Source organism: Orycteropus afer, unplaced genomic scaffold, assembly GCF_000298275.1.
Source record: "Orycteropus afer afer isolate SDZICR_OR568_19922 unplaced genomic scaffold, OryAfe1.0 scaffold00366, whole genome shotgun sequence".
Classification (NCBI taxonomy): domain Eukaryota; kingdom Metazoa; phylum Chordata; class Mammalia; order Tubulidentata; family Orycteropodidae; genus Orycteropus; species Orycteropus afer.
The window spans coordinates 1,476,349-1,500,811 of NW_006921953.1; the positions used below are offsets into that span (position 1 = coordinate 1,476,349).

General features: G+C 37.8%; 1 protein-coding gene across 1 annotated transcript in view; it reads left to right on the forward strand.

Moving 5' to 3' along the window:
• Positions 1-24,463, forward strand: part of NSD1 (nuclear receptor binding SET domain protein 1) — a 252,169-nt gene that overhangs the window by 159,539 nt on the left and 68,167 nt on the right. The window contains exons 8-13 of the mRNA XM_007952943.2: positions 1,935-2,010; positions 4,006-4,124; positions 5,073-5,216; positions 9,574-9,697; positions 17,497-17,697; positions 19,449-19,628. Of these exons, the coding sequence (XP_007951134.1) occupies positions 1,935-2,010; positions 4,006-4,124; positions 5,073-5,216; positions 9,574-9,697; positions 17,497-17,697; positions 19,449-19,628 (844 nt within the window). The remainder of the gene's footprint in view (positions 1-1,934; positions 2,011-4,005; positions 4,125-5,072; positions 5,217-9,573; positions 9,698-17,496; positions 17,698-19,448; positions 19,629-24,463) is intronic.

Here is a 24,463-nt window from a genome sequence, read left to right on the forward strand (position 1 = left end):
TCAGTTGTTGGACATCTAGGTTGTTTCCAAGTTTTGGCTATTGTAAATAGTGCTGCGATGAACATCGGCGTGCATATATCTGTTCTTGTTATGGAATTGAGCTTTTTTGATAGGGAAAAGTACCACATTTGGCACTAAAAATAAAACCCAGACCAAACCCCCTTCCGTTGAGTATATTCTGACTCATAGTGACCTCCACTGAGTTTCCAAGACAGTAAATCTTTACAGAAGGAAATAGATTGCCCAGTCTTGCTACCATGGAGTGCCTGGTGGGTTTGAACCACCAACCTTCTGGTTAGCAGTCAGATGCCTACTAGAACAACAGAAAAGAAGACTGTGGGGAAGAGAATAAATAGGAGCTAAAACATGGGCCTCTTTTCTATTTTGGAGTCAGTCCTCCTATCTTAACTGGTCATCTTTACTGTTGAGGTCCTTGTTACATTTAGATATTTTTGCCAGATGGTTGAAGCCATGATTCAGTTCCATCTTGGGACCAGACTATGAATTATCAGGCTGGCCACCTATTCTGTGGATGGATCAATCAGTGGTTTAGAAAGAGAAGGGTTATCTATTTTGGTAGTAGTGGTACCTTAAGAGTACACTGGCTTAATGCATATTCACAGCAGACTGCATACGTAAAGTAAGTTATTGGCATCTTAGTCACATCTTCTGAGGTTCTTTAAAAACAGAGTTCTACAGTCTTTTTTATTGTTAAGCAAAGGAGATGAATTAGTTTCATGTATTGTTATTTTGTGCTGTTATTTATATTTCAGTTTATAGATTTGATGAGGTTGGAAATGAGATAATTCTTACTTTGTTCCTGACTCTAGTTTCAGAACATTCCTGTTATTGTGCTGCACAAATTTTTGGTGACTGTTAAACAATGAATTATAAGTTGGTTTTCCAAATAATATAGATGTTGGTTTTTATAGATTATACAAATCTATTTTATGACCGTGACCTGGAGTATTTTTTGGTCATTTCACTAGAAGCTTAGTATTTGCCTCTTCATTTAATTTTACTCATTAAGACCATGATCCTCACTGAACATGAACAAAGTTATGTTCTTGTGGTTTTTATTAGTATATATAATGAGCATTCTCATTATATATTGTTGTGTTTTTTGCCTTACACTTTGGGAACTTTACAGCAAAAGTAGCGTTCATTATATTGCCTTTTTTCTGGCCACTAAATTTTGTTTTATGGTCAGGATGATGAATATTATCATTCTCATAACACAATGTGCAACTACTGCCATGCAGTCATATCCATCTCATAGTGACCCCTCCTTGGGTTTCCAAGGTGTTATCACTAAGGAAGTAGATTGCCCAACCTTCCTTCCGGGGAGTGGCTGGTCAAACCCACCAGCCTTCTGGTTAGCAGTCAAATGCCTTAGGTACAACGCCACCAGCTCCCATAAGAATAGACATTTTCTTGGAATGCAGCTAATTCATACCAGCATTAATGGGGGAATAAAATGAGTATACAATTATTCTTGATATGTGTTTTGTTTTGAATTTTAATGTCACTTTAATTTAGATGTATCTGAAGCTACTTATGTTGGAAAGACATTTCATGGTTAATGAGTATTTAGTATTCAGAGTTCTTCGAGTAAATAAACCTATGTAAAATCTAATGATTATAAACATAATTTTAGGAAGGTGAATTTCAAATATAGGCTGTGATGGGATAGAACTGAGTTGGTGTTCTGAGTACACAACCCTTCTCCTCTCCCACTTCAGTCAAAGCAGCACCCTCTATCTGCTGCTTTACATATTGCGAGTCTCTGAATAAGCTTTTTATCATACTGTTCTTTTAATTGCCAAAAGCAGTTGGGATCTTGTGTCTATGACAACAGATATTTCAGTGTTTGGTATATAAGGTTAAGGATTTATTTTCTATTCCTCTACATTCTACATTTTACTTATTTGTAGTGTTATGAAACTGGTCACTTGGAGAATGACATTGCTGAATCACGTGCTGCAACTCTTTCTAAAGAGTTTGGTGAAGGTGAGTGTTTTTAAGATTTATAAAATATAACATAGAAGTAAGCGTGAAACATCTTGTCAGTCAGCTAGAACAACTGTAAGACTAGTAAGTTGCAAGTTCTAAGACTATGCATGTCACTAGAAAATTTCAGGCTTTATTTTGCAATCAGTTGACTTTGAGTTATATTGAAGCAATGTTTGAAACTATATAGAAAAATCATTTCCCTTTTAATCTAACTTCCAGACTACATTAATTTCTTGGTTTTGAGTCCTTTTTTTCTCCTTTTTCTATAGAACAGAAACTATGGAATTGTTTCTGAGTTAAAACAAACAGTCTTTCACAAATAGTTTTTCCTCTGAGCTTTGATCAGTCAGCATCTATTTGAAAAAGAGAGCTTACATTTACAACTATTCCATTGTGGTTCCCACATAAGGTCTAAGAAATCTTCTAGATTAAATTAGAGTCTGCTTCTTGGAATTTTTTCTTGGTGAATTTGTTATTACCCACAGGAAGTATGTGCAAGCCTTAATTCGAGAACAGATATGGTAATAGTTTGGGTACCTATTCTTCACCAGGTCCTTTGCTTGATGGTTATCGTCTCTAATCCATCAAAAAAAAAAAAAAAACCAGAAGAAAGAAAAAAAAAAAAGAAATGTCAAAGTAGAATATATCCGTGTTTTAGAGAAGTTACCTGAAGATGAAAGAGTTGGCAGTGCTGAACTAAATCTAGATTTTAGCAAATTTATTGCCACATTACTTATTTGTTATCCACACAATACTTTCTCCATGTTAGGTCTTTCTACCACTATAATCAGTTGTGTTCTGCTAGTGAAGACTGTCATGGGGACCTGATACTTCATGTGGTTTTAGATGGCACACTTTTTGTATGTATATATGGTGAAATTTATCTTAGAAATCATTGCAAACATTCTTTATGTGTACAATTAAGAGATTAATTGTGTTTACTATTTTGAGATGTCACTCTTCTCTTAATTATAACTTATGCTAATTAAATTTTCTAACAAGTAAATCTAGCTATATATTAGCTTATTTTAATCTTGTGAGCAATTATAGTCCCGTAGGCTGGTCTGTTTGCTTGCTTGCTTTTAAAATGAACTCCGTTCAAAACAATATCATCTGTTTTCCTGTATTTCTGTACTTAGTGTTTCTGTAGAATGAACAACCTAAACTTAATCCTTTGTAAATTTTGTTTGTGTGTTCCAGCTTATGATGAATTTCAGACTTTATTTTGCCATCATTTTAACTCTTCTTTTGATGGCAGAGCTTTCCATCTGGGTCAGATGAACCCAAGGGAGCAGCAGTCAGGCAGTCTGATACCTAGCATAAACATCCTTGAGAATTTTATAAAATAGCTGTTTAGATTCCTCTTGCTTCTATAGCACAGATCAAACGTGGACAGTAGACTATGAGAGAGAGACTAAAATTTGTTGTACTGGAAGTGACCAAGCATTCATTTTGTATTGTTGGATGTTTAAGGATATACTACTAGTACATAAATATGATTTAAGCCACTGTCTATTTAGGGATGTCTTTTTTTCCCCTCCCTACTATAAACCTAATCTTACATATTTTAGCTATTCATATTATTCTTTACTCCATGTAGTAATAGAACTTTCTGTCTTTAATCTTCGAGGCCAAGAATTAGTATCTTTTCCTGACTAGTAAATGCATTTCCTCACCATCCAAAGGATATTAAACCCTATTAAGTTTGTAATTTCTGTCACATAAAATTAAATTACTTTAATAACCTTTACATTTAGTTTTTAATCTTTAAGAGTCAAGATTTGGCTCTTTCCCTTGCTAGTTACTGAGTCATGGATAAGTTTCCTTTTTCTCTGCTTCTGTTTTCTCCTACAAAGTAGGAGAATTATACAGTCAAAAGTTGGTGTTATTTTAACATTTCATTATTCTATGATATCCCTTCATTTGAGGGATGGTAGTTCCTAGATATGTGGGTAATTAGCTGGCGGATAATGCCTGTTTTTCCTGTCATAGGTACTACCAAGATGTTTGATAAACCAAGGAAGCGTAAACGACAGAGGCTCGCCACCGCCAGGATACAATGTAAAAAAGTGAAAAATGACAACTCCTCAAAAGAGACTGCAAGCTCAGAGGTATTACTCAGTTCCTGATCTTTTTATCTTTCAAAGAAAAGCTACTTTTCACAATAGAGGCCACATCCCTCTTTCCTTTGAGTTTCCTTAAGAATAGTGTACTTTTGAAGCAGTTAACAGATATAAGGAATCCTGGAGAAAAGGGAGAGCCCTCATTCTAGTTAAATATTGAGGCACATGTGAGAAGTGTGGATATGGCCTTTTTAAAAGATCATATCCAGTGATCTAAGTGTGAGATGAAATTCATAACTAGTTCATCATTAAGCAAACTTGTTCCTCAGACCAGAGAGCCAGACTATCAAGTAATCATAAGATCTGAATGAACATGATTGAACATACTGCCCTTTAAAACTTGAGCCTGTTAATGATTAATGGGAAAGTCATTTGCTCTTTTCTTAAGACCATCATCTGCTTAATTTTAGGATAGTATTTGCAAACATTAACCTTCAAAAAACAAGGATTGACTTAAAACCATTCCTTGCAGGGCATCAGTGCAGTCATTGATGCTATCTCTAGCTTTCTAATGCAAGGTAAAGGAGAATTAGATCAGGTTAGCATCACATATTATGACTCAGAGTGTTTCTTTCCAGGACAATTTGAATAGAATGCCCAAGGGGGGGCATTATTTAGGAAACACTGATCTTGGAAGGACAAATAAGTAATCAAATAAACTTAAGAATGTTTTCTCTCCCTTAGTGAAACCTTAAAATGGAACAGCTCAAAAAGTTCCAGTGGAACAGCCTCAGAGCAGTTAGTGGCAGGGCATGAGGCGCCACTACCCGCCCAATCACAGCAGGGTTAGAACTAACATTGCATGCAGTCCGCCCGCGTGATTGGCTGAACATCTGTAAGTGCTTAATGGCTAGACAAATAGCAGCCCAGAGGGAGGGGGTCAGATGGAGGAGACACCAATAATACAGATGTCGGACGTTATTTTTTCTCTGCAAGGGAGAACTGATGACACACAGGATGGCAGCAAGCCCCAAGGATGCCCTTGAGGATGGTGTAGAGCACGACCATGGGATGCCTGTGTCTAAAAGAATGCAAGGGGAACGTGGTGGAGGAGCTGCACTGAAGGAAAATGTTTGTCAGGTAGATAATGTTTGCTTATTGGCATTTTGAGGCATTTGTTTATGTATTTATTTGGGGAGACTCCTTATGTTTTAGAGTCCAGTTGGCTGTACTCTGTAATAGAAGCTGTCTTCTAAGCCTGGCTTTTCCATGGTGATTCTTTGTGGGTTCTAACAGGCAGCATTTGGGTAACTAGTCAACTGCAGACCCACTGTGCCACCCAAGGATCTTTGCTCACTTGCATTTTGATTGCATGTTGATCATCGTGATTCCAGTGGAGTAATCACATCTTTTGTGTGTGTGTGTGTGTGTGTGTAGGTTGAGTGAAAGTTTACAGAGCAGATTCATTTTCTGTACCGCAGTCCGTACATACTTTGTATCATGACATTGATTGCAATTCCCATAATGTAACAGCTCTCTTCCCACTTCCTCCTTGTATTTACCTTTTCCCTGTGCCCTTCTTTCCTATGCATTCTTGCCCTCTGAACTGTCTTGCCATACACATTCTGCCCTTCTGATCAGCAATGGTTGATTGTCATGAAGAATGTACCTACCTGGTGTAAATGTTCACCTTATATTCCTATCTCTTGTTTGGCTGAAAGCCATGGGAGTGAGTTTAGTTCCAGGCCCAAAGAGTAACTAGGGGCCATAGTCTCAGGTGTTTCACCAGTTTCTGTCAGACCAGTTATGCTTGGTCTTTTTTCTGATTTTGAGTTTTGTTTCACATTTTTCTCCCACTCTATCCAAACCAAACCAAACCAAATCAAACTCACTGCTGTCAAGTCGGATCTGACTCATAGCAACCCCTCCTTGGGTTTCCAGCGCGATATCACTATGGAAATGAATTGCCCAATCGTCCTTCCAAGGAGTGGGTGGTGGGTTTGAACTGCCAGGCTTCTGATTAGCAGTCAGATGCCTTAGACTTTACGCCACCAGACCTCCTTCACTCTATCCAGGATCTCCTATTTTGATCCCTATTCAAGTGGTTAACAAAGGTAGCTGGGCACCATCTAGTTCTTCTGGTTTCAGGGTCATGTATGCTGAGATTCACATGGTCTACTAGTCCCTTGGACTAATTGTGTCCATGCATCATTGGTCTTCATTCTTCTTTGCTCTGGATGAGGAGATACCAATTGTTACACTTTAGATGGCTGCTTGTAAGCTTTTAAGACCCCAGTTGCTACTGACCAGAGTAGGATGTAGAATAATATATGTTATGCCAGTTGAGCTTGATGTCCCCCATGACCATGGTCCCGAGCCCTTTAAGTCCAGTGAAGAGTCACATCTTATAAATAGTTAATGCTTTCCCTTCCTTGCCAAAAAGGAAAGGAAGAGAAGTAAATTATTTTTGGTTTAAATACATACCTTTGTAGCAAACGAGTACATGCTGTGAAGCAGATTTGAGATGAGAGATGTAAATATGTTGTTACTCAGTCAAATATGGTTCTCTACCTCTTATAGTCAGAGAACCTTTGGTGTCTAAGGCATTTTTAAAAAATAATTTTAGCCTTGAGTGGTTTTTTTTGTTTGTTTCTTTGTTTTTTGCTTTCAAGTACGAACTTCAGAGTATCTGTCACTATATTTTCCCATTTATTTAATGTATAGTGTTTACTGTGTTAAACATTGTTCCAACGACTTTATCAGCATTACATTGTTTAATCGTCTTAAACTTCATAAGGTAGAGTGCCATTTTTATTCCCATTTTATATATGAGGAAACTATGGTACAGAGAGGTTAAATAATTTCCTGTATAGTCACATAAAGGAGCTCTGGTGGCGTAGTTGCCTAAAGCATTTGACTGCTAACCAGAAGGTCGGTGGTTGAAACTCACCAGCACTCTGTGGAAGAAAGTCTGGGCAATCTCCTTCCATAAGGATTTGGTCCCTCGGATACCCAAAGGGGGTTGCTATGAGTTAGAATCAATTCAGTGGCAGTGAGTTTGGGTTTTTTTGTTTAATAGTCACATAGGAGCTCTGGTGGCGTAATGGGTAAGGCATTGGGCTGCTGTTCAGAAAGTCAGTGGTTCGTAACCCACCAGTTGCTCTGTGGAAGAAAGATGGGACAGTCTTTTGCCATAAAGATTTACAGCCTTGGAAACCCAGGGGGATCACTATGAGTCAGAATCAACTTGATGGCCGTTTGGGTTTTTTTGTTTTTTTTTTTGTATAGTCACGTAGCAACGCCAGGATTCAAACCCAGGCAGTTTGGCCCTAGAGTCTTAACCATTATGTGTAATTGCCTCTCTATGAGATGTGATTGCACTGTATTGTTAAAGAGCCTTTATCTGACTTTGGAAATAAGTCAATTACATGAATGCTTTGTGTGTGTGTGTGTGTGTTTAAATGGTCATTACTTACCTATGTAAATTCTTAAAACCTGGAATACAAAAAGTTGAGAATATTAGCTCTCTTTTTTGGTAAGTTGAAACAACTAAAAATTAAAATCTAAACCCATAACATGTTTTCATTGTCAATATAATTTTAACCCAGTGTTTTTTTATATTCATTTCACTATTATATAATCATATTCTGAATAGCCCCCAGACACAATGGGTGCTTGCCCCTTCAGAAGCTGTTATTCCCATTATTTACTGAGTGAGGTAAATCAAAGTATAAGTATATTTTGTAAAGATTGTAAACAAAACACAATTGATGGCAGGATAACTGGTTACCTGTTGGAAGCTGTTGTGCTGTTAAAATTATTAATAGTACCTTTTTTAACTCTCAAGTATTCCGCATTGGAACATTAAAGGGTTGGTAAAGTATTTGTTTACTTTAAAAAATTTACTCTTCAATTTATTTTGTCACTAAAGATTTCTTATTTAAGTGGTAAAAGTAAATTCGTTTACTATACAAGAAAGGGAACTCTGGTAGCGTAGTGCCTAAGGCACTTGACTGCTAAGCAGAAGGCTGGTAGTTCTAACCCACCAACCACTCTTCAGATGGAAAGTTGGGCAATCTACTTCCACGCTCATACTGCCTCAGAAACCCAAGAAAGGGTTGCTATGAGTTGGGTTCAACTTTACGGCACATAACAACAGCATACATTTAAAGTTAATGTCATTGATACTCTGAAAGCCAAGTTGCAACATTGATGAGATTTGCCAGTTTGTGTGTATGAATAGTGAATAATGAGAGAGCTAAAAGTTTGAGAATTCCTCAGACTACAGGTTGATTAAGCTCTTGTGTGTGTGTGTATGTGTGTGTGTGTTGTGTGCCATCGAGTCGGCCCCGACTCATAGTGATCCCTCCTTGGGTTGCCGAGGCATTATCACTACCAAAGTAGATTGCCCAGCCTTTCTTCTGAGGAGTGGCTGGTGGGTTTGAACTGTCAGCCTTCTGGTTAGCAGTCAAGTGCCTTAGGCACTATGCTACCAGAGCTTTTAGTTCCCTCTAAATCCCTGGCTGCCTCACTGACCTTTCTTACCGAAATTGCTACATAAATTCTAACAAATTCTTCAGAGTAGCAGACCCAGATCCTTATTTCCTAAGCCCCTGTTTTTAGGTGATGCCTTGTACTAGGAGAGATCATCTCAGAAGGGTTGTTTCTCAGGGATAGTGCTCAACATATTTCAAGGGGCTGCCCAGATCATAGTAGGAGTTTTTTTTTGGTATTGTTAATGACCCAAGTTGCCCTGCTAGTATCTCTGGCTTGATCCACTGAAGTAGCCTCCTGTTTTGTCTCTTCTGTCTTCCTTTTTTTACTCTTGTACTCATTTTCTATGTAGCAATCAGAGGGATCTTTATAAATTGGACACCTGATTTGAGCCTTCCCTTAGTAGAACTCTCTAATGGCACCCCTTTGCAGTTAGAATCAAATTTAAAACTTTGTACCATAATCTGTTAGACTTTACAATTGGGCACTTGCCTTTTATTGTCAGGCCCTTGGTTCTCTATTATCTCGCCTTCTACTACTTACAACCTTTTCTCACATTAGTCCAATGAATACTATCTTTCTTTGTGATTCTCAAGCATGCCATGGTTGTTTCTGACTTGGTACTTTCTGTTCTTGATGCCTTCCTGGTCCTTCCCTCATACCTTCCCATGGTTGACTTATCGCTGAGAGCTCAGCTCCAAGCCTAGTCTAAGAGACCATCACTAATTGCACAATCCAAAGTAGCTATTTGAATTTTCAATCTATTACTTACCACTATCTGGTATCTTCCCTGTTTGTTTATTCATTTGTTCAACCACTGGAACCTAAAAACTTCCAGAGCTACAGACCTTGTGGTACAGAGAAGGTAATCATTAACTGTTAATGCAAAGAATGGTGGGATTTCTTGTTTCTTAAAAAGCTGCTTCTTAATCTTTGTCCTTCTGTGTGGGATTTTTTTTTTTTTAAATATTTTATACAGTGAGTTGTTTCTTTCTTTTAACAGAACTGTGAGAAACTGGGTGAGCTGCTGTTATGTGAGGCTCAGTGCTGTGGGGCTTTCCACCTGGAGTGCCTTGGGTTGACTGAGATGCCAAGAGGAAAATTTATCTGCAATGAATGTCGCACAGGTAAAATAGATGTAGAAGGTTCTTCCAAAGAAGGTCTGAGTTTTAAGTTGGTTGGTAGGGAGTGGGGAGACACCAGCATTTTTTGGAGATGTTATTTTATGGTATTACTGGCTAGTTACTATAGACACAGAGATGGATGCATTGTGGCTCCTGCCCTGAGAAAGGCATACCAAGTGAATAGTACATTATACTAATGTACTAATGTAGTGTGATAAGCATTGTAATGGAGATACGTTCAAAGTGCTGTGTGAACAAAGTTGAGATAATATTATAGAGGAAGATACTTGAATTTTAGCTTTAAGATAAAAATAGAAATTGATGTGAGGAGAAGGAAAGAAGGGCAAGCAATGAAAGTATATGAAGTATTTGGGGATTAAAACATGTAGATCAGTATAGTTAGAGTTTATGTTTTTTTAGGAAAGAGCATAAGTAACATCTGAGAAAGGGCATGAACTTAGGACTTCTAGATTCCTGTTGTTGTTGTTATGTTCCGTCGAGTCAGACCTGACTCATAGCGATCCCCCCCTTGGGTTTCCAAGGCAGAATCACTACGGAAGTAGATTGCCCCATCTTCATTCCGAGGAGTGGCTGGTAGGTTCGAACCGCCAGGCTTGTGGTTAGCAGTCAAGTGCCTTAGGCACTATGCTACTGATGTTTTATTTCTTGATCTATATGGTGATTAAATGAGCATGATCATTTCAAGATGCACACACTTAAGAATGTGTGCATTTTTCTGTATGTATATCATATTTTAATAAAAATGCTTGTCAAGAAAAAAATATCTGGGGAGAATTAAAGTATATAGATTGGGTCTGATATTGGGAATGGCCACACAAAACTCCACACAAAAAATGCTGAGGAGATTGTTCTTTTTTTCAGGATGCTTTGTGGAGATCATAGCATTTAGGCAGTGAAGAGTCCAGGGCTGGCAGTATAGGTCTTAAGCTTTGTTGATGAAGAAGGATGTCCAAGGATGATACCTATGGAAACCCACTTACAAAGGACTACTATAGAAGGAGAAGGGCCTAGTCAAAGAATATCTGTGAAGTCATGGAAATCAGGGGGCATCAGCAGAGCCAGCTGCAACAAATGGCCAAAGAGGTTCTGGAGTGAAAAGAGGCTATTGTATAGAACATTGAGAAAATGCTTGACTTTTTACCAATGATGATGTTGTTATGTGCTGTTGAGTTGGACCCAACTCATAGTGACCTCTCCTTGATTTTCCGAGGTAGTATCACTACAGATATAGATTGCCCAACCCTCCTTCTGAGGAGTGGCTGGTGGTTTTAAAGCGCCGGCCTTCTGATTAGCAGCCAACTACCTTAGGCACTATGCTACTAGAACTCCCTTTTACCAATAGTATGTGGTATACATAAAAGCGAGAATAAAATAGTCTTGAGGGTGAATGGCCAGCAGTGCCTACTACTTATGAAGGTTGAATAAAAGGAAAGGAGAGCAGTACCTAAAGGAGGATAGTTTAGGGTCATGGGTAAGAACATCTTAAAGTTTGTAGGATGAAGGTTAGGAACCAGTGTAAGGTAATCAATTTCTGCAGTACAAGAGGGGATATTAAATGAAGTACAATCCAAGAGGATTGAGAGGGTAGTCTTAAAGAGAAACAGATCTACCAGTGGCAGAGAAGTATATCATGGAGGCTGGAGGTAGTAGGAAGCTGAGAAACTTACTTCTTAGGTTGGTGAGAACAATGGTAAGAGTGAAGGCTTATAAGTAGCCTCTGGCAAATAAGAGAAAGAATAAATTCACGTCTATAAATAGATGTGAAGTCTGGGCAGTGAGAGATCGAGAGCTCTAGTTGAGACAGTTACTTCATTTTTTTTTTTTTTTTGCATCGTTTTCAGCAGTGTGGGATCAAAAGCTGGAAAAAAATATAGATGTAGGATTTTTTTGCTTTATGCATATTTATCCTTTGGAGCAATTTGGGAAATAGTGCCATCTACCCCTAAATATTCAATTTACAAAGAACTTCAAGGTAGGACCCAAAACTATATATAGGTTTGACAGAGGCTGTCTCTACCTGTGTATTTATTTGTTCTGTAATATACATCTATGAATGTAGTAGAGCTTATCAGGGAACAAAATTAGGAAAATGTCTTAGTCATAAGCACCTTTGAGTGAATAAATCGCAGGATATGGAGGCTCAGAACCATAATAGTCTCATGCGGACACTAAGGTCAATTGGCATAGCATAGTCCACAAAGATAGTGTCCTACATCCTACTGGTGAGTAGTGACTTAGGTATTAAAAGGTTGTGAACAGCCATCTAAGGTGCAACTATGGGTCGCTCCATGCCTGGAGCAAAGAAGAGTGAAGAATATCAAAGACAGGACTAATGGACTAAATGAACCCCAGCCCTCTACAACTCGACAGACCAGAAGAACAAGTTGTTGCCCAGCTACCACTGTTGACTACTCTGAAAACAATTGCAATAACAAGTCTTGGATGGAGTGGGGGATAATGTGGGGAAAAAAACCTTGAAAATCATAATAAAGACCAGATTTACTGGTCTGATGAAGACTGGTAGAACTCTTAAGACTGTGGTCCTTAGATAACCCTTAATGCTAGGAACTGAACTTAACCTCTGTGACTCAACTGGCAGCCAAACATTAGAAAAAGGTATAAGGTGAACAGTAATGTTAGGAAAATATGCACTCATTACAGCAATCAAGCATATGAGATCAAGAGGATAGTATCTACCCAGAGACAAAGCTAGGAGAAGGAAGAATGAAGGGAAGGAGTGAAGATAGGGAGCAAGTAGGAAGAGCACTATTACTTTGTGAGGATTGTAGAAATGTCACAAAACAGAATGTGTATGGATTGTTGAATGGAAAAACAATTTGAAAGCCCAAATCACAGTTTAAAAAAAAAACAAAACTTTGAGGTAGGGGCATGTCTCTATCACCTTAATCTTTATGTTGATGTGTAATCCATATGGCAGACTGTAGTCTTTGATCTTCATTGGTAAGTGCTTCAAGTCATCTTCACTTGCAGTAAGCAAGATGTGTCATCTGCATATCACAGGTTAATAGCCTTCCTCCAATCCTGTTGCTGCATTTTTTCCCATATAGTCCAGCTTCTTGGATTATGTGCTCAGCATTCAGATTGAGTAAATGTGGTGAAAGGATACAACCGTGACACACACCCTTTCTGATTTTAAATAATGGTATATCCTCTTCTGTTTGAATGACAGCCTCTTGGTCTATGTACAGGTTCCTTATCAGCATAATTAAGTGTTCTAGAATTTCCATTCTTTGTAACATTAGCCATAATTTGTTATGATCCATAGTTGAATGCCTTTGCATAGTCAATGAAACACAAGTAAACATCATTCTGGTATTCTTTGCTTTCAGTCAAGATCCATGTAACATTAGCAGTGATATCCCTAATTCCATGTCCTCTTCTGAACCCAGCTTACGTTTCTGGAGGTTCCCTATTGTTATACTGCCGTAGCCATTTTTGAATTATCTTCAGTAAAATATTACTTGTGTTTGATATTAATGATACTGTTCTGTAATTTTACATTCTGTGGGATCATCTTTCTTTGGAATGGGCACAAATACCAATCTTTTCCTGTCAGTTGGGCAGATAGCTGTCTTCCAGATTACTTGGCATAGATGAGTAATTGCCTCCAGCGCTACATCTGTTTGTTGAAACATCTTAATTGGGTATTCTGTCAATTTCTGAAGCCTTGTTTTTCGTGAGTTCCTTCAGTGCAGTTTGTACTTTTTCTTATAATAGTATTGTTTATTGATCATATGCCACCTCCTGAAATAGATGAACATCTACTAGTTCTTTCTTATTAATTAATTAATTCATTCATTCATTCTTTAAATGCTTCCTGCATCATTCAATACTTTGCCCATGTTGTTGGTGTTAGGTGCTATCGAGTTGTCTTTGACTCTTAGTGACCCCATGTACAACAGAGCAAAAGACTGCCCAGTTCTGTGCCAGCCTCACTATCCCTGCTATACCCTAGCTCATTGTTGCAGCCACTTTGTCAGTCCATTTCGTTGAGGGCTTCTTCCTTTTTCATTGACCCTCCATTTTACCAAGTATGATATCCTTCTCCAGGGAATGATTCCTTCTGACAGCATGAGCACAGTTGGTGAGACGAAGTTTGGCCATTCTCGCTTCCAGGGAGCATTCCAGCTGTATTTCCTCCAGACAGATTTGTTAGTTCTTTTAGCAGTCCATGGTATTCTCAGTATTCTTCACCAGCACAACTCAAAAGCATCACCTCTTTTTCTGCCTTCCTTATTCATTGCCCAGCTCCCACATGCATAAGAGGCAATTGAAAATACCATGGCTTGGGTGGTGGTGGTTGTTAATGCACCTTTGAGTCAGTGTGGCTTGGTTTAGATGCTCCTTAGTCTTCACGGAGACATCTTTGCTCTTCAGCACTTGAAAGAGGTATTTTGCAGCAGATTTGCCCAATGTAATATGTCATCTGATAACATTTTGCCCGTAGAATCCTTCAGTATTGCAACTCGAGGTTTAAATTCTTTGTTCAGTAAATCTTCACCCAAATCAAAAAAAAAAAAAAAAAAAAAAATCTTTGTTCACTTCTTTCAGCTTGAAAAATGCCAAGGGTGTTCTTCCCTTTTGGTTTTCTACTCCAGGTCTTTACTCACTTTATTATAATAATTTACTTCGTCTTCTCAAGCAGCTCTTTGAAATCTTCTGTTCAATTCTTTTATTCCGGCATTTCTTCCATTAACTTTACTCTCTGTGGAAGAGGAAGTTTCAGAGTGTCTTCTGACATCCATTTTTTTTTTCCCCCTTCCTATCTTTTTAATTACCTTTTGCTTTCTTCATGTATCATGTTCATGATGTCATCCCCCAAGTCATCTAGTTTTCAGCCATTGGTGTTGATTTCTTCAGATCTCTAAATTTAGGTGAGATAGAATTAAGGTCATATTTTGGCTCTTACGGACTTTTTTTTTAAATGGCCTTAGCTTCAGTTTGAACTTGTATATAAGCACTTGATGGTCTGTTCCAGTCAGCTCTTGGCCTTGTTTTGGCTGAAGATATTGAGCTTTTTCATTGCCTTTTGCCACACATCTTGTGTGGATCTGACTCCTGTATTTTCCATCTGGCGAAGTCCATGTGTATAGCTGCTGTTTATGTTGTTTAAAAAGATACTTGCTATGAATAAGTCATTGGTCTTGCAGAATTTTTTCATGTGATCTCCAGCGTCATTTCTATCACCAAGGCCATATTTTCCAGCTACCAGTGATTCTTCTTTGTTTCCAACTTTTACATTTCAGTCAACATTAATTATCAGTACCTTTTCTTTTCTTTTTCTTTTTGCATGTTTGATCAGTTTGATCAGTTTCAGACTGCAGAACTTTGGCTTTAGTGGTTGGTGCTTACGTTTGAATAATAGTAGTAGTAAGTGTTCTTCTGTGTAGGTATATGGATATTATCCTATCACAGGCAACTTGTATTTCAGGATAGATTTTGAAGTGTTCTTTTGATGTTGAATGTGATACCATTCCTCTTCAGTTTTTCATTATCAGCATAGTAAACCATGTGATTGTTCAATTCAGAATGGCTAAAAATAGTCCATTTTAGCTCACTAATGTGTAGAATATAGATCTTTATGCATTCTATTTCATTTTTGACAACTTCCAGTTTTCCTTGATGAATATTTCATATATTCCACATTCTGATTATTAATGTAGGTTGATGCTGTTTCTTCCTATTTTGAATCATTCACCATCAGCAAGTGGAAGTCCCAAAAGATTAGCTTTACTCCATCCATGTCATTAAAATTTAGTATACTTTGAGGAGGCAGCTCTTCCTCATTCGTATTTTGAATACCTTCCAGCCTGGGGGGCTCATGTTTTGGCACTATATCAGACAGTGTTTCAGCGATGTTCATAAAGTTTTCCAGTAATAATATCAGTGTTTCACTGCTATTCATCAAGTTTCCACTGGCCAAGTTTTTCAAAAGTGGATGACCCCATCCTTCTTCCTAGTCTGTTTTAGTCTGAAACTTTTCCACTATGGTTTACCCTCCAGATATCCCAAATACTGATGGTATAGCCTCCAGCCTTATAGCAATAATGCAAGCCACTACAGTGCAAACTGAAAGACAAGTGATGGTAATCAACTTTATTGGAGTATAATTTATCCATTATAAAATACATCCATTTTAAGTCTATACTTCAGTGGCTTTTGATAAACTTAGACACCCAACTAACCACAACAGTAAGCATATAGTACTTTTGCTTTCTTTTTTTTTTTTTTTTAACATTTTTATTATGATTTGAATGAAATTTTACAGGGCAATTTTCTTTACTTTTACATTATTTAAAAAAAAAGTTGGTCCTCACTGCTTCTTCCCATCTACACCCCAACCCAGGTCCTAAGCTCCAAGCAACCACTGATCTGCTTTTTGTTACAATAGACTAGATTTATCTTTTCTAGAGTTTTACATAAATGGTGCTTTTGAAGAGAGGCAGTTTTAAAGTTTGATGAAGTCTGCTTTATCAGTTTGTTCTTTTTGTGGTTATACTTTTTGGTGTCAGATCAAAGAAACCTTTGCCTAACCCATGTCACAGAGTGTCTCCCATGTTTTCTTTGCAAAACGTTACAATTTTAGGTTTTATATTTAGGTCTGTGGAATGAAGCATAGAGAAGCTATTCTTTTTGAACATAGGAATTGTGAGATACCCCAGTTCCAGTGAAGTTGAACATTGTTTCTTACAGCATATATCGCACTCTGTTTTCCTACAGTGTGACCGTACTATAATTCAGGTCAGTGCAGTTCAGTAATAGCTGCCAGCTTTTCAGCAGTAGTTTGCTTCATTATAAATAATATTTTCATATTTACTCACTAAAATGGTGAGTAGCTTGGTGATCTCAGTGTTAGTGGGTGAGTTGGGGTGATTTGAATGAGTTCCTGTTTCCAGCAAGATTCAGGTCTAGCTCCCAGTGCCTCTCTACCTGGCTTCCTTTTCTTATATTGTACCTCCCTCTCAGAGAAAGGTGAATTCCTTTTTATTATTACTGAAATCTTCAGACATACAAAGTAGAATGAAAAGTATAAAGAAACTATGTATCCATCATTTGGCTTCAATATTTGTTAAAATTCTGCTTGAGACATTATATCATTTTACACATATATTTCAAAAGACTTCTCTATCATATATAAATTTTACAGACATACTTAATGTGTACCAAAATTATACAGTATCTCCTATGGGTTACCTACTACCTGGGTCATTTTCAGATTTTCCCATTTGTGTCAAAGATGTTTTTTTACATTGTTTTGAATTAGAATCCAATTATAGACTATCCATTACATATTTTTATATTTATTCTAATCTGTGACAGTACTGCCTCACAATCACACTCTACTTTGGAGACTTATTATACAGTTCTCATATCAAACTTTTATAGTGCATTTGGTGTTTAAAATCCACAGTCCCAATAGTGCTTTGCTTTATGTTTAACTGTTGTCTTTAATTTTCTACATTCTAGATTTGATTGACTCCATCCTTATAGTGATTATTTGAATCTGTTTCCCTGTCCTCCACCTTTTATATAAACTTGACCTTAGATCTAGAAGCATTGTTAAATTCAAATGCTTTTTTTTTTCTTTTGGCAAGACTGCTTCTTGAGTTCTGTTTCTTCACATCTCTAAGCCTGTAACCTCAGATTGTCTTACTTAGTAAGATGGTTCTGTGGGTACAGATTTTCTCAACTTGATAAGTCCATTATAAAGTTCCTCATTAACTTTTCACCTAATTTTTTACCTTGTTTCATTTCCTCAGGAATCCATACCTGTTTTGTATGTAAACAGAGCGGGGAAGATGTTAAAAGGTGCCTTCTGCCCTTGTGTGGAAAATTTTACCATGAAGAGTGTGTCCAGAAGTATCCACCCACTGTCATGCAGAACAAGGGCTTCCGGTGTTCCCTCCACATCTGTATAACCTGCCATGCTTCTAATCCAGCCAGTGTTTCTGCATCTAAAGGTATGGGTTTCTATGTAGAGCAATCTAATTGTCCGACCTCAGTTTCATTGGTAATAGATACATAGTCAGATCCATTCTGGCAAGTATCTTCATGACTTCCCTATAGCTTTGGTCTGTTAGTTAGAATACCAGCTTTGTATGTAGGAGAGAAGAGAGAGTTCAGCAGTTACTGCATTGTGTTCTTTGGAGCCCTGGGATTATATGGTCATTATAAATAATTGCTTTTCATGTGAGATTCAGTTCGCAAATAAGTTTTATTGCCTGTCCTTTCCTTCCTACCTTTTTGTAAGGGGAGAGAGAAAGGATGGGGATAGAAAATCTCTAGATTAGAGAACCAAAGTGTGATCATCTTCTATGGGCCTTTAAATCTGTTGTGTCAGATGTTATGCCACTTAGAAATGTATGTCAGTACAGAATTGAGATTTTTGATTGCTTGCTGTCCTGAAACTTTTTTCTGCTTCATAGTTAGATTGAGAGCAGAAGTTTTTTAAAACTGCCTCGAGGTATAGATAAACTTATGTTTTGAATTCTCTTCTTATTAAGTATTTAATAGTTTTTTTCTGTTCAACAATAACTGGACCTATTATTGATATTTTTAAAAGCCAAATATTGTGTGTGTACTACTTTTGTGCTATAGAGCCTCTGCCTCTGCAATAGTTGATTGTTGTTGTTGTTGTTTTTATGTGCCATCACGTTGGACCTGACTCAGAACGACCTCTCCTTGGGTTTCCGAGGCAGTATCACTACGGGAGTAGATTGTCCAGCCTTCTTTCCGAGGAGTGGCTGGTGGGTTTGAACTGCCAGCCTTCTGGTTAGCAGTCAAGTGCCTTTGGCAAAATGCAGCAGTGTAGACTTTTCTCTTAATCTGATTGGCAATACCTTTTGTATGGTGATATTTTTTAGGCCTATCTGTCTTATCAAGGATGCCTGTTTGCTCAATGGTTAGGTACTCCGCTGCTAACAGAAATTTCAGTGCTTTGAACTCACCAGCTACTCTGAGGAAGAAAGATGGCGCAGTATGTTTCTGTAAAGATTATTGCCTTAGAAACCATATAGGGTGGTTCTTCTCTGTTCTATATATAGAGTCATTATGGGTCAGAACCAACACGATGGTAGTGGGTTTGGGTTTTTTTTTTTTTTTTAATAGGAGTCATCAGTTCTGAGTATAGAATTTTAACATGCTAGAATGAAATTGTAGTTTGACCCATCAGCTACTTTTTCTCTCTCTCTCTTTTTTTTTTAATTGAGATTATAGATTTTTATATAGATGATTTGGTAATGATTTTACTTGTTGAGGTATATTAGAAGGTGTATTTCATTTCAGAGGATGGAAAGGTTCACCTGAAAGAGGTTTCAAGAATCACAGAGTACCAGGCAATAAAAACTGGTTTTAGTGCTCCTCCCAGCTGTCTTTTATTATGATGCCCAACCCTCCTCCTTTTCCCCTCATCTAGTCTGTGACTAAGACCAGATTTCCTATGAATCCAGGGCAGTGGTTCACGGAGGGCTTTTCTATAAGCAGAGTGTCACTTATAATTATGGGATTGGACTCCTTTTGGATATTTATCATACAGTTCTTGTATGAAGATTTCATGGTGGGTTAGGTATTTAAGATCCATGGTCCCATTGGTTCTCTCTCTTTGTTAGCAAATAGACTTGAATGACAACTCAGGTTTTTATATTTAATCTCTTTGGTTTTTTGTTTGTTTGTTTTTGCTCCTCCCTGGTGTCTTTGTTTCTCATATTTTCAGGTCGCCTGATGCGCTGTGTTCGCTGCCCTGTGGCATACCATGCCAATGACTTTTGCCTGGCTGCCGGGTCAAAGATCCTTGCATCTAATAGTATCATCTGCCCTAATCATTTTACCCCTAGACGAGGTTGTCGAAATCATGAGCATGTTAATGTTAGCTGGTGTTTTGTGTGCTCAGAAGGTAAGACGTTATTTCTTGCTGTCTGAGTAGTCTAAAAAAGGATTAATACAATGTTTAAATTGTAACAAACATATGTTTTTTCACATTGCCAGCAAAAGCAGTATTAGGAATTGATCTCCTAAATTAATGACAACATAAAAAGACTTTTTTTTAAGCATGCTTTTTAAGCTCCACAATAGGGAGAGGTTTTGCTTATTTTGAAGAATGACTTGATTTTTATTACAATGATAAACAGTTTTAAGCAATACAGAAAAGGACAGAGAAAGAAAAAGAAAACCAACCCAAATCCAACCATCAGAATTAACCATTCCTAATAGTAACTGGCATTACTTCAGAAATCTTTGCATATAAGCAGATGTAGGAATTGCTATATGTTCTAGAAAATGGGATCAAAGTATATTTGCTATTTTTTAAAACAACTTTATTGAGAAACAGTTCACATACATAATACAATTCACCCACTTAATATGTAAAATTCAAAGTTTTTTTTAGGCTATTCACAGGTATTCATAGATAATAAATTTGATGAAGCCTATGTATTTTGTCTTACGTTACTCATGATTTTGGTCTTTATCTAAGATTCTGTTGTCAAAAACGAGGTCCCTAGGCATTTTCCTTGTGCTTTGTTCTAGTTTCATGGTTTTAGTTCTTATATTTAGCTTATTGATCCATTTTGAATTGATTTTTGTATATAGTATGAAGTCTGTATACAGCTTCATTCTTTTGTATTTCCAAATCCATTTGTCCCAGCACCATTTATTGAAGAGACTGTTCTTTTCCCAGTGAATATACTTAATATCTTTGTTGGAGAGCAGTTGAACATAAATACTTGAGATTATTTTTAAATGCTCAATTATGTTCCATTAGTATATATATCTATTCTTACACCGGTACAACTTGGTTACTGTAGCTTTACAGTATGTGTGAGTCCTCCTACTTTGTTCTTTTTCATGAGTACTTGTTATTCAATAAGGCCTTTTGTGATTCCATTTAAGTGTAAGGATTGACCTTTCCATTTCTGCAAAAGAGGCTACTAAAATTTTGTTAGGGATTTCATTGAGCCAGTAGGTTGCTTTCACTAGTATTGACATCTTAACAATATTAAGTCTTCCAATCCATGACCATAGGATATCCTTCTATTTATTTAGGCAGTGTTTAATTTCTTTCAGCAATGTTTTACAGTTTTTAGTAGACAAATCCTCCACCTTCCTTGTTAAATTTATTCCCAGCTTTTTTATTCTTTTAAGGAGCCCTGGTTGCACAGTGGTTAAATGCTTGGCTGCTAACCAAAACAGCAATCGTTTGAACCTACTAGTAGCTCCACAGGAGAAAGATGTGGCAGTCTGCCTCTGTAAAGATTATACCCTTGGAAACACTATGAGACAGTTTTACTTTGTCTTACTCTGTCCTGTAGTGTCACTATGAGTTGGAATTGACTTAACAGCAATGGGTTTGCTTTATTTTATTCTTTTAGACACTGTAGAATTGCTTTATTACTTTCTTTTTAGATTGTTCGTTGCTAGTATGTAGAAACTGAACTGATTTTTGTTTGTTAATCTCGTACTCTGTAAGTTGGCTGAATTTATTCAATAAATATGATAGCTTTCTTGTGGATTCTTTGAGATAGCCTATATGTAGGATCATGTCATCTGTGAATAGAGATAATTTTACTTCTTCCTTTTTGATTTGGATGCTTTTATTTCTTTTTCTTGCCTAATTGCTCTGGCTGGAACTTCTGGTATAATATTAAATTATAGTGATCCAAACAGACATCCTTATCTTCTTTCTTTTAATAAGGGAAAAATTTTTAGTCTTTCATCATTGAGTATGAAGTTAATAGTGAGTTTTTCATAAATTCACTTTATCATGTAGATATTCTCATCTATTCTTTATTAAGTATTTTAGTTTTTGAAAGAATGTTAGATTTTGTCAGATACCTTTTCTGTGTCAATTAACATGATCACATGGCTCTTTTGATAGGTTGTATTAATGTTGTTGTTCTGGTTACCTAGTGCCACTCTGACAGGAAACATAAAACAAATGGGATGGCCTTAACAAACAGGAGTTTATTTTTACAAAGTGCCAGGTTCTAGGGGCTGGAGGAAATCCCCTCAACCTTAGGGGTCCAGCTCTGTCTCCTGCTCCCTGCCCACGGGAGCTGGAGGCATTTCTTTTCTTAGATAGCTGCTGGCTGCTGATGCTGAGAAGCCCCAAATTGACAAGTAAAAAGGCACAGTCCTGATGTTACCAAACCACAGGCAGGCCATTAACTTAAGTCCCTTTTAAGTCCCAAGGTCGGCAGAGCATAGCAGCCTGCTGACCAATGACATGACTACATGCAGGGTCTAAGTGTGCCATAGGCTAGAGACCATTCCCAAGGCTTCTTCTTAAATACAGGAAGCAGACCACATCCTACAGGCAGCTATTCAGCTGCTTGTGGTAGATCCCACCATGGAGTTGATTGCCAGTCTCAACATGAGAAATAACTACCATCCCATGCCCAGCCATTCAGCCAGGCCCAGCCAAGTTGACACACAAACATAACTACCACAGTTGTGTATTACAATGATTTATTTTCTTTAGTTCAGCTATGCTTGCATTCCTGGAATAAATTCCATTTGACATGATATTAATTGTTTTTATATGCTGTTGGATTTGTTTTGCTAGTATTTTTTAGGATTTTTGTGTTTATATTCATAGGGGTTATTAGTCTACAGTTGGGTTTTTTTTTGGTGTGTGTGTGATCTTTGTTTTTGGTAACACTAGCCTCATACAATGAGATCGTAAACATTTCTATTTGTTTTAGAGTCTGTTTCAGTAGGTTGTGCCTTTCTAGGTGCGGTGCATCGAGGTAGAAAAGTCATGGCCCATGAGAGAAATCCCTTCCAGGACTGGAAGTTAAAGGAAGCTGGCAAGTTGATGGCCTTCAAATCTGTTTTCATGTGACCACCTGGGTTCCCTTGAAGAGTGTAAATGGGGGAAATGCAGCAATGAAGAAGCTGGCTGAATTGGGTATTCTTTGACCTAGGCCATGGAGGCTTGGGATGAGAGGAAGGGATAGCTGGTCTAAAGTACAAGAAGTTGTGTGGAGCCTACGTGGATTGAACTATTCTCTGAGGACTAAGGATGAGAAAGAGAGAGAAAGGATGCTGGCTGGTCGGAAGTAAAGGGAGGAGTTTGACTCCCAAACATGGCAGGTAGTACCTATGACCTAGCTGGGATGGCTAGGGCTGAGCTGACCAATACCCAACCAAATGAAGAGGAAGAGGAAGAGCTGGTGTTAAGTTGCTGTAATTTGATGGCTTGCATTGGGTTGGACCTTGCTTATTTATGGACGCAGATGCCCAAAGTTGCAAACAGAACAGAAGATTCTTGTCTCCTCAGTACTGGTTTGATAGGGATGCACACATTAGAAATTAGCTATCAAAAACAGGGGGAGATAAAGGCATGAAGTAGTTGGCTTACATGCTTTTTATGGGTGTGGTTATTCTCAAACTGATTGTGAATGGCATGTTAATTTTTGAAGTATGAAAGAGACAATGGCTAGAAAAGCTGGGGTTGGCCGGGGGTGTAGTGAATTATATGGTTTGGTTTTTCTAGCCATAGTCTTTGTAACTCCCACCAGATTACTGGGTGGGATCATGCAAATATGTGTCCACTTGTCTGTGCAGCTGGTAGTAGTTATTTCCTATAATGAAACTGGTGATTAACACCGTGGTGTCATTTGCCTTGAGCAACAGAGTAGTTGTTTTTAAATTCATCCACATGGGGCATTTCTGTTGGAGCAGCATGGAGGAATCTTCTGTGAAAGTTCACTCTCACGTGTGTAGAACTCTGATGTTGGGATTGGTTAGTTTTGCTATTCTTCCAGGCTTAAAATGAACAGTTTTAGAGGCAGAAGAGGAATCTCTCACTGCTGAGAGACCCAGTGCTGAGAGAGACAATGGCAGTGGAGCCAAGAGGCACGGGACAGAGCAGCAGGCTTATCTGGCCCTCAGAGGCAGAGGCCAGGCCGAGAGGCCAAGGGCTAGAGAGGTGTGTCTATGAGCTCAGCAGAGGGAAGACTGCCTGATCGAGGAACTGAATCCTGAGCGCATTCCTGAACTTTAGTTGTGGCCTGTTGCTTCCCTAATAAACCCCGTAATCTGTGAGTTCTGTGTGGCCACTGCAGTGAATTATCAAACCCAGCAGAGAGCTGGTGAGTGCCACGGGAGAGACGTTAGTGTCAAGGATGGTAAGAGGGCTGGAGAGTGGCAGCATGTCTGACCTCATCAGAGCAGGTCTTGGTCTGCTGCTGGTGATTCTGTCTTCCATTTATGAAGTTAGAGGAGGTCAGAAGATGCTGTCTCTTTGCCCCTTTAGCACTAGAAATTTCCTCTATTTCATCTAAGCTACTTAATTTTTTGGCATATAGTTGTTCGTAGTATTCCTTTTTATTTCTGTAAGGTCAGTTAGTAATGTTCTTACTTTCACTTCTGACTGTAGTTCTTTGTGTCTTCTTCCCCCTACTTTTGTTGTTGTTTTGTCACTTCTAAATCCATTCATTTCAGTCTTCTCTCTTTCTGTTTTGCTCAATCTGGCTAGAGTTTTGTCATTTTTAAAAAAATCTTTTCAAAGAATCAGCTTTTAGTTTTTCTATATTTTCTTATTCTCTACTTCATTAATTTCCATTGTAATCTTTGTTATTTACTTTCTTCTTGTTTAGATTTAATTGGCTCTTTTATAAATCAGTGTGGTAATGTTTAATGTTTCTATTTCTTAAAGTGTTTTGTCTGATATCTTGTGGTTGCTGTTTGCTTTATAAATCTTTTTCTGTCCTTTTACTTTCAATCTAT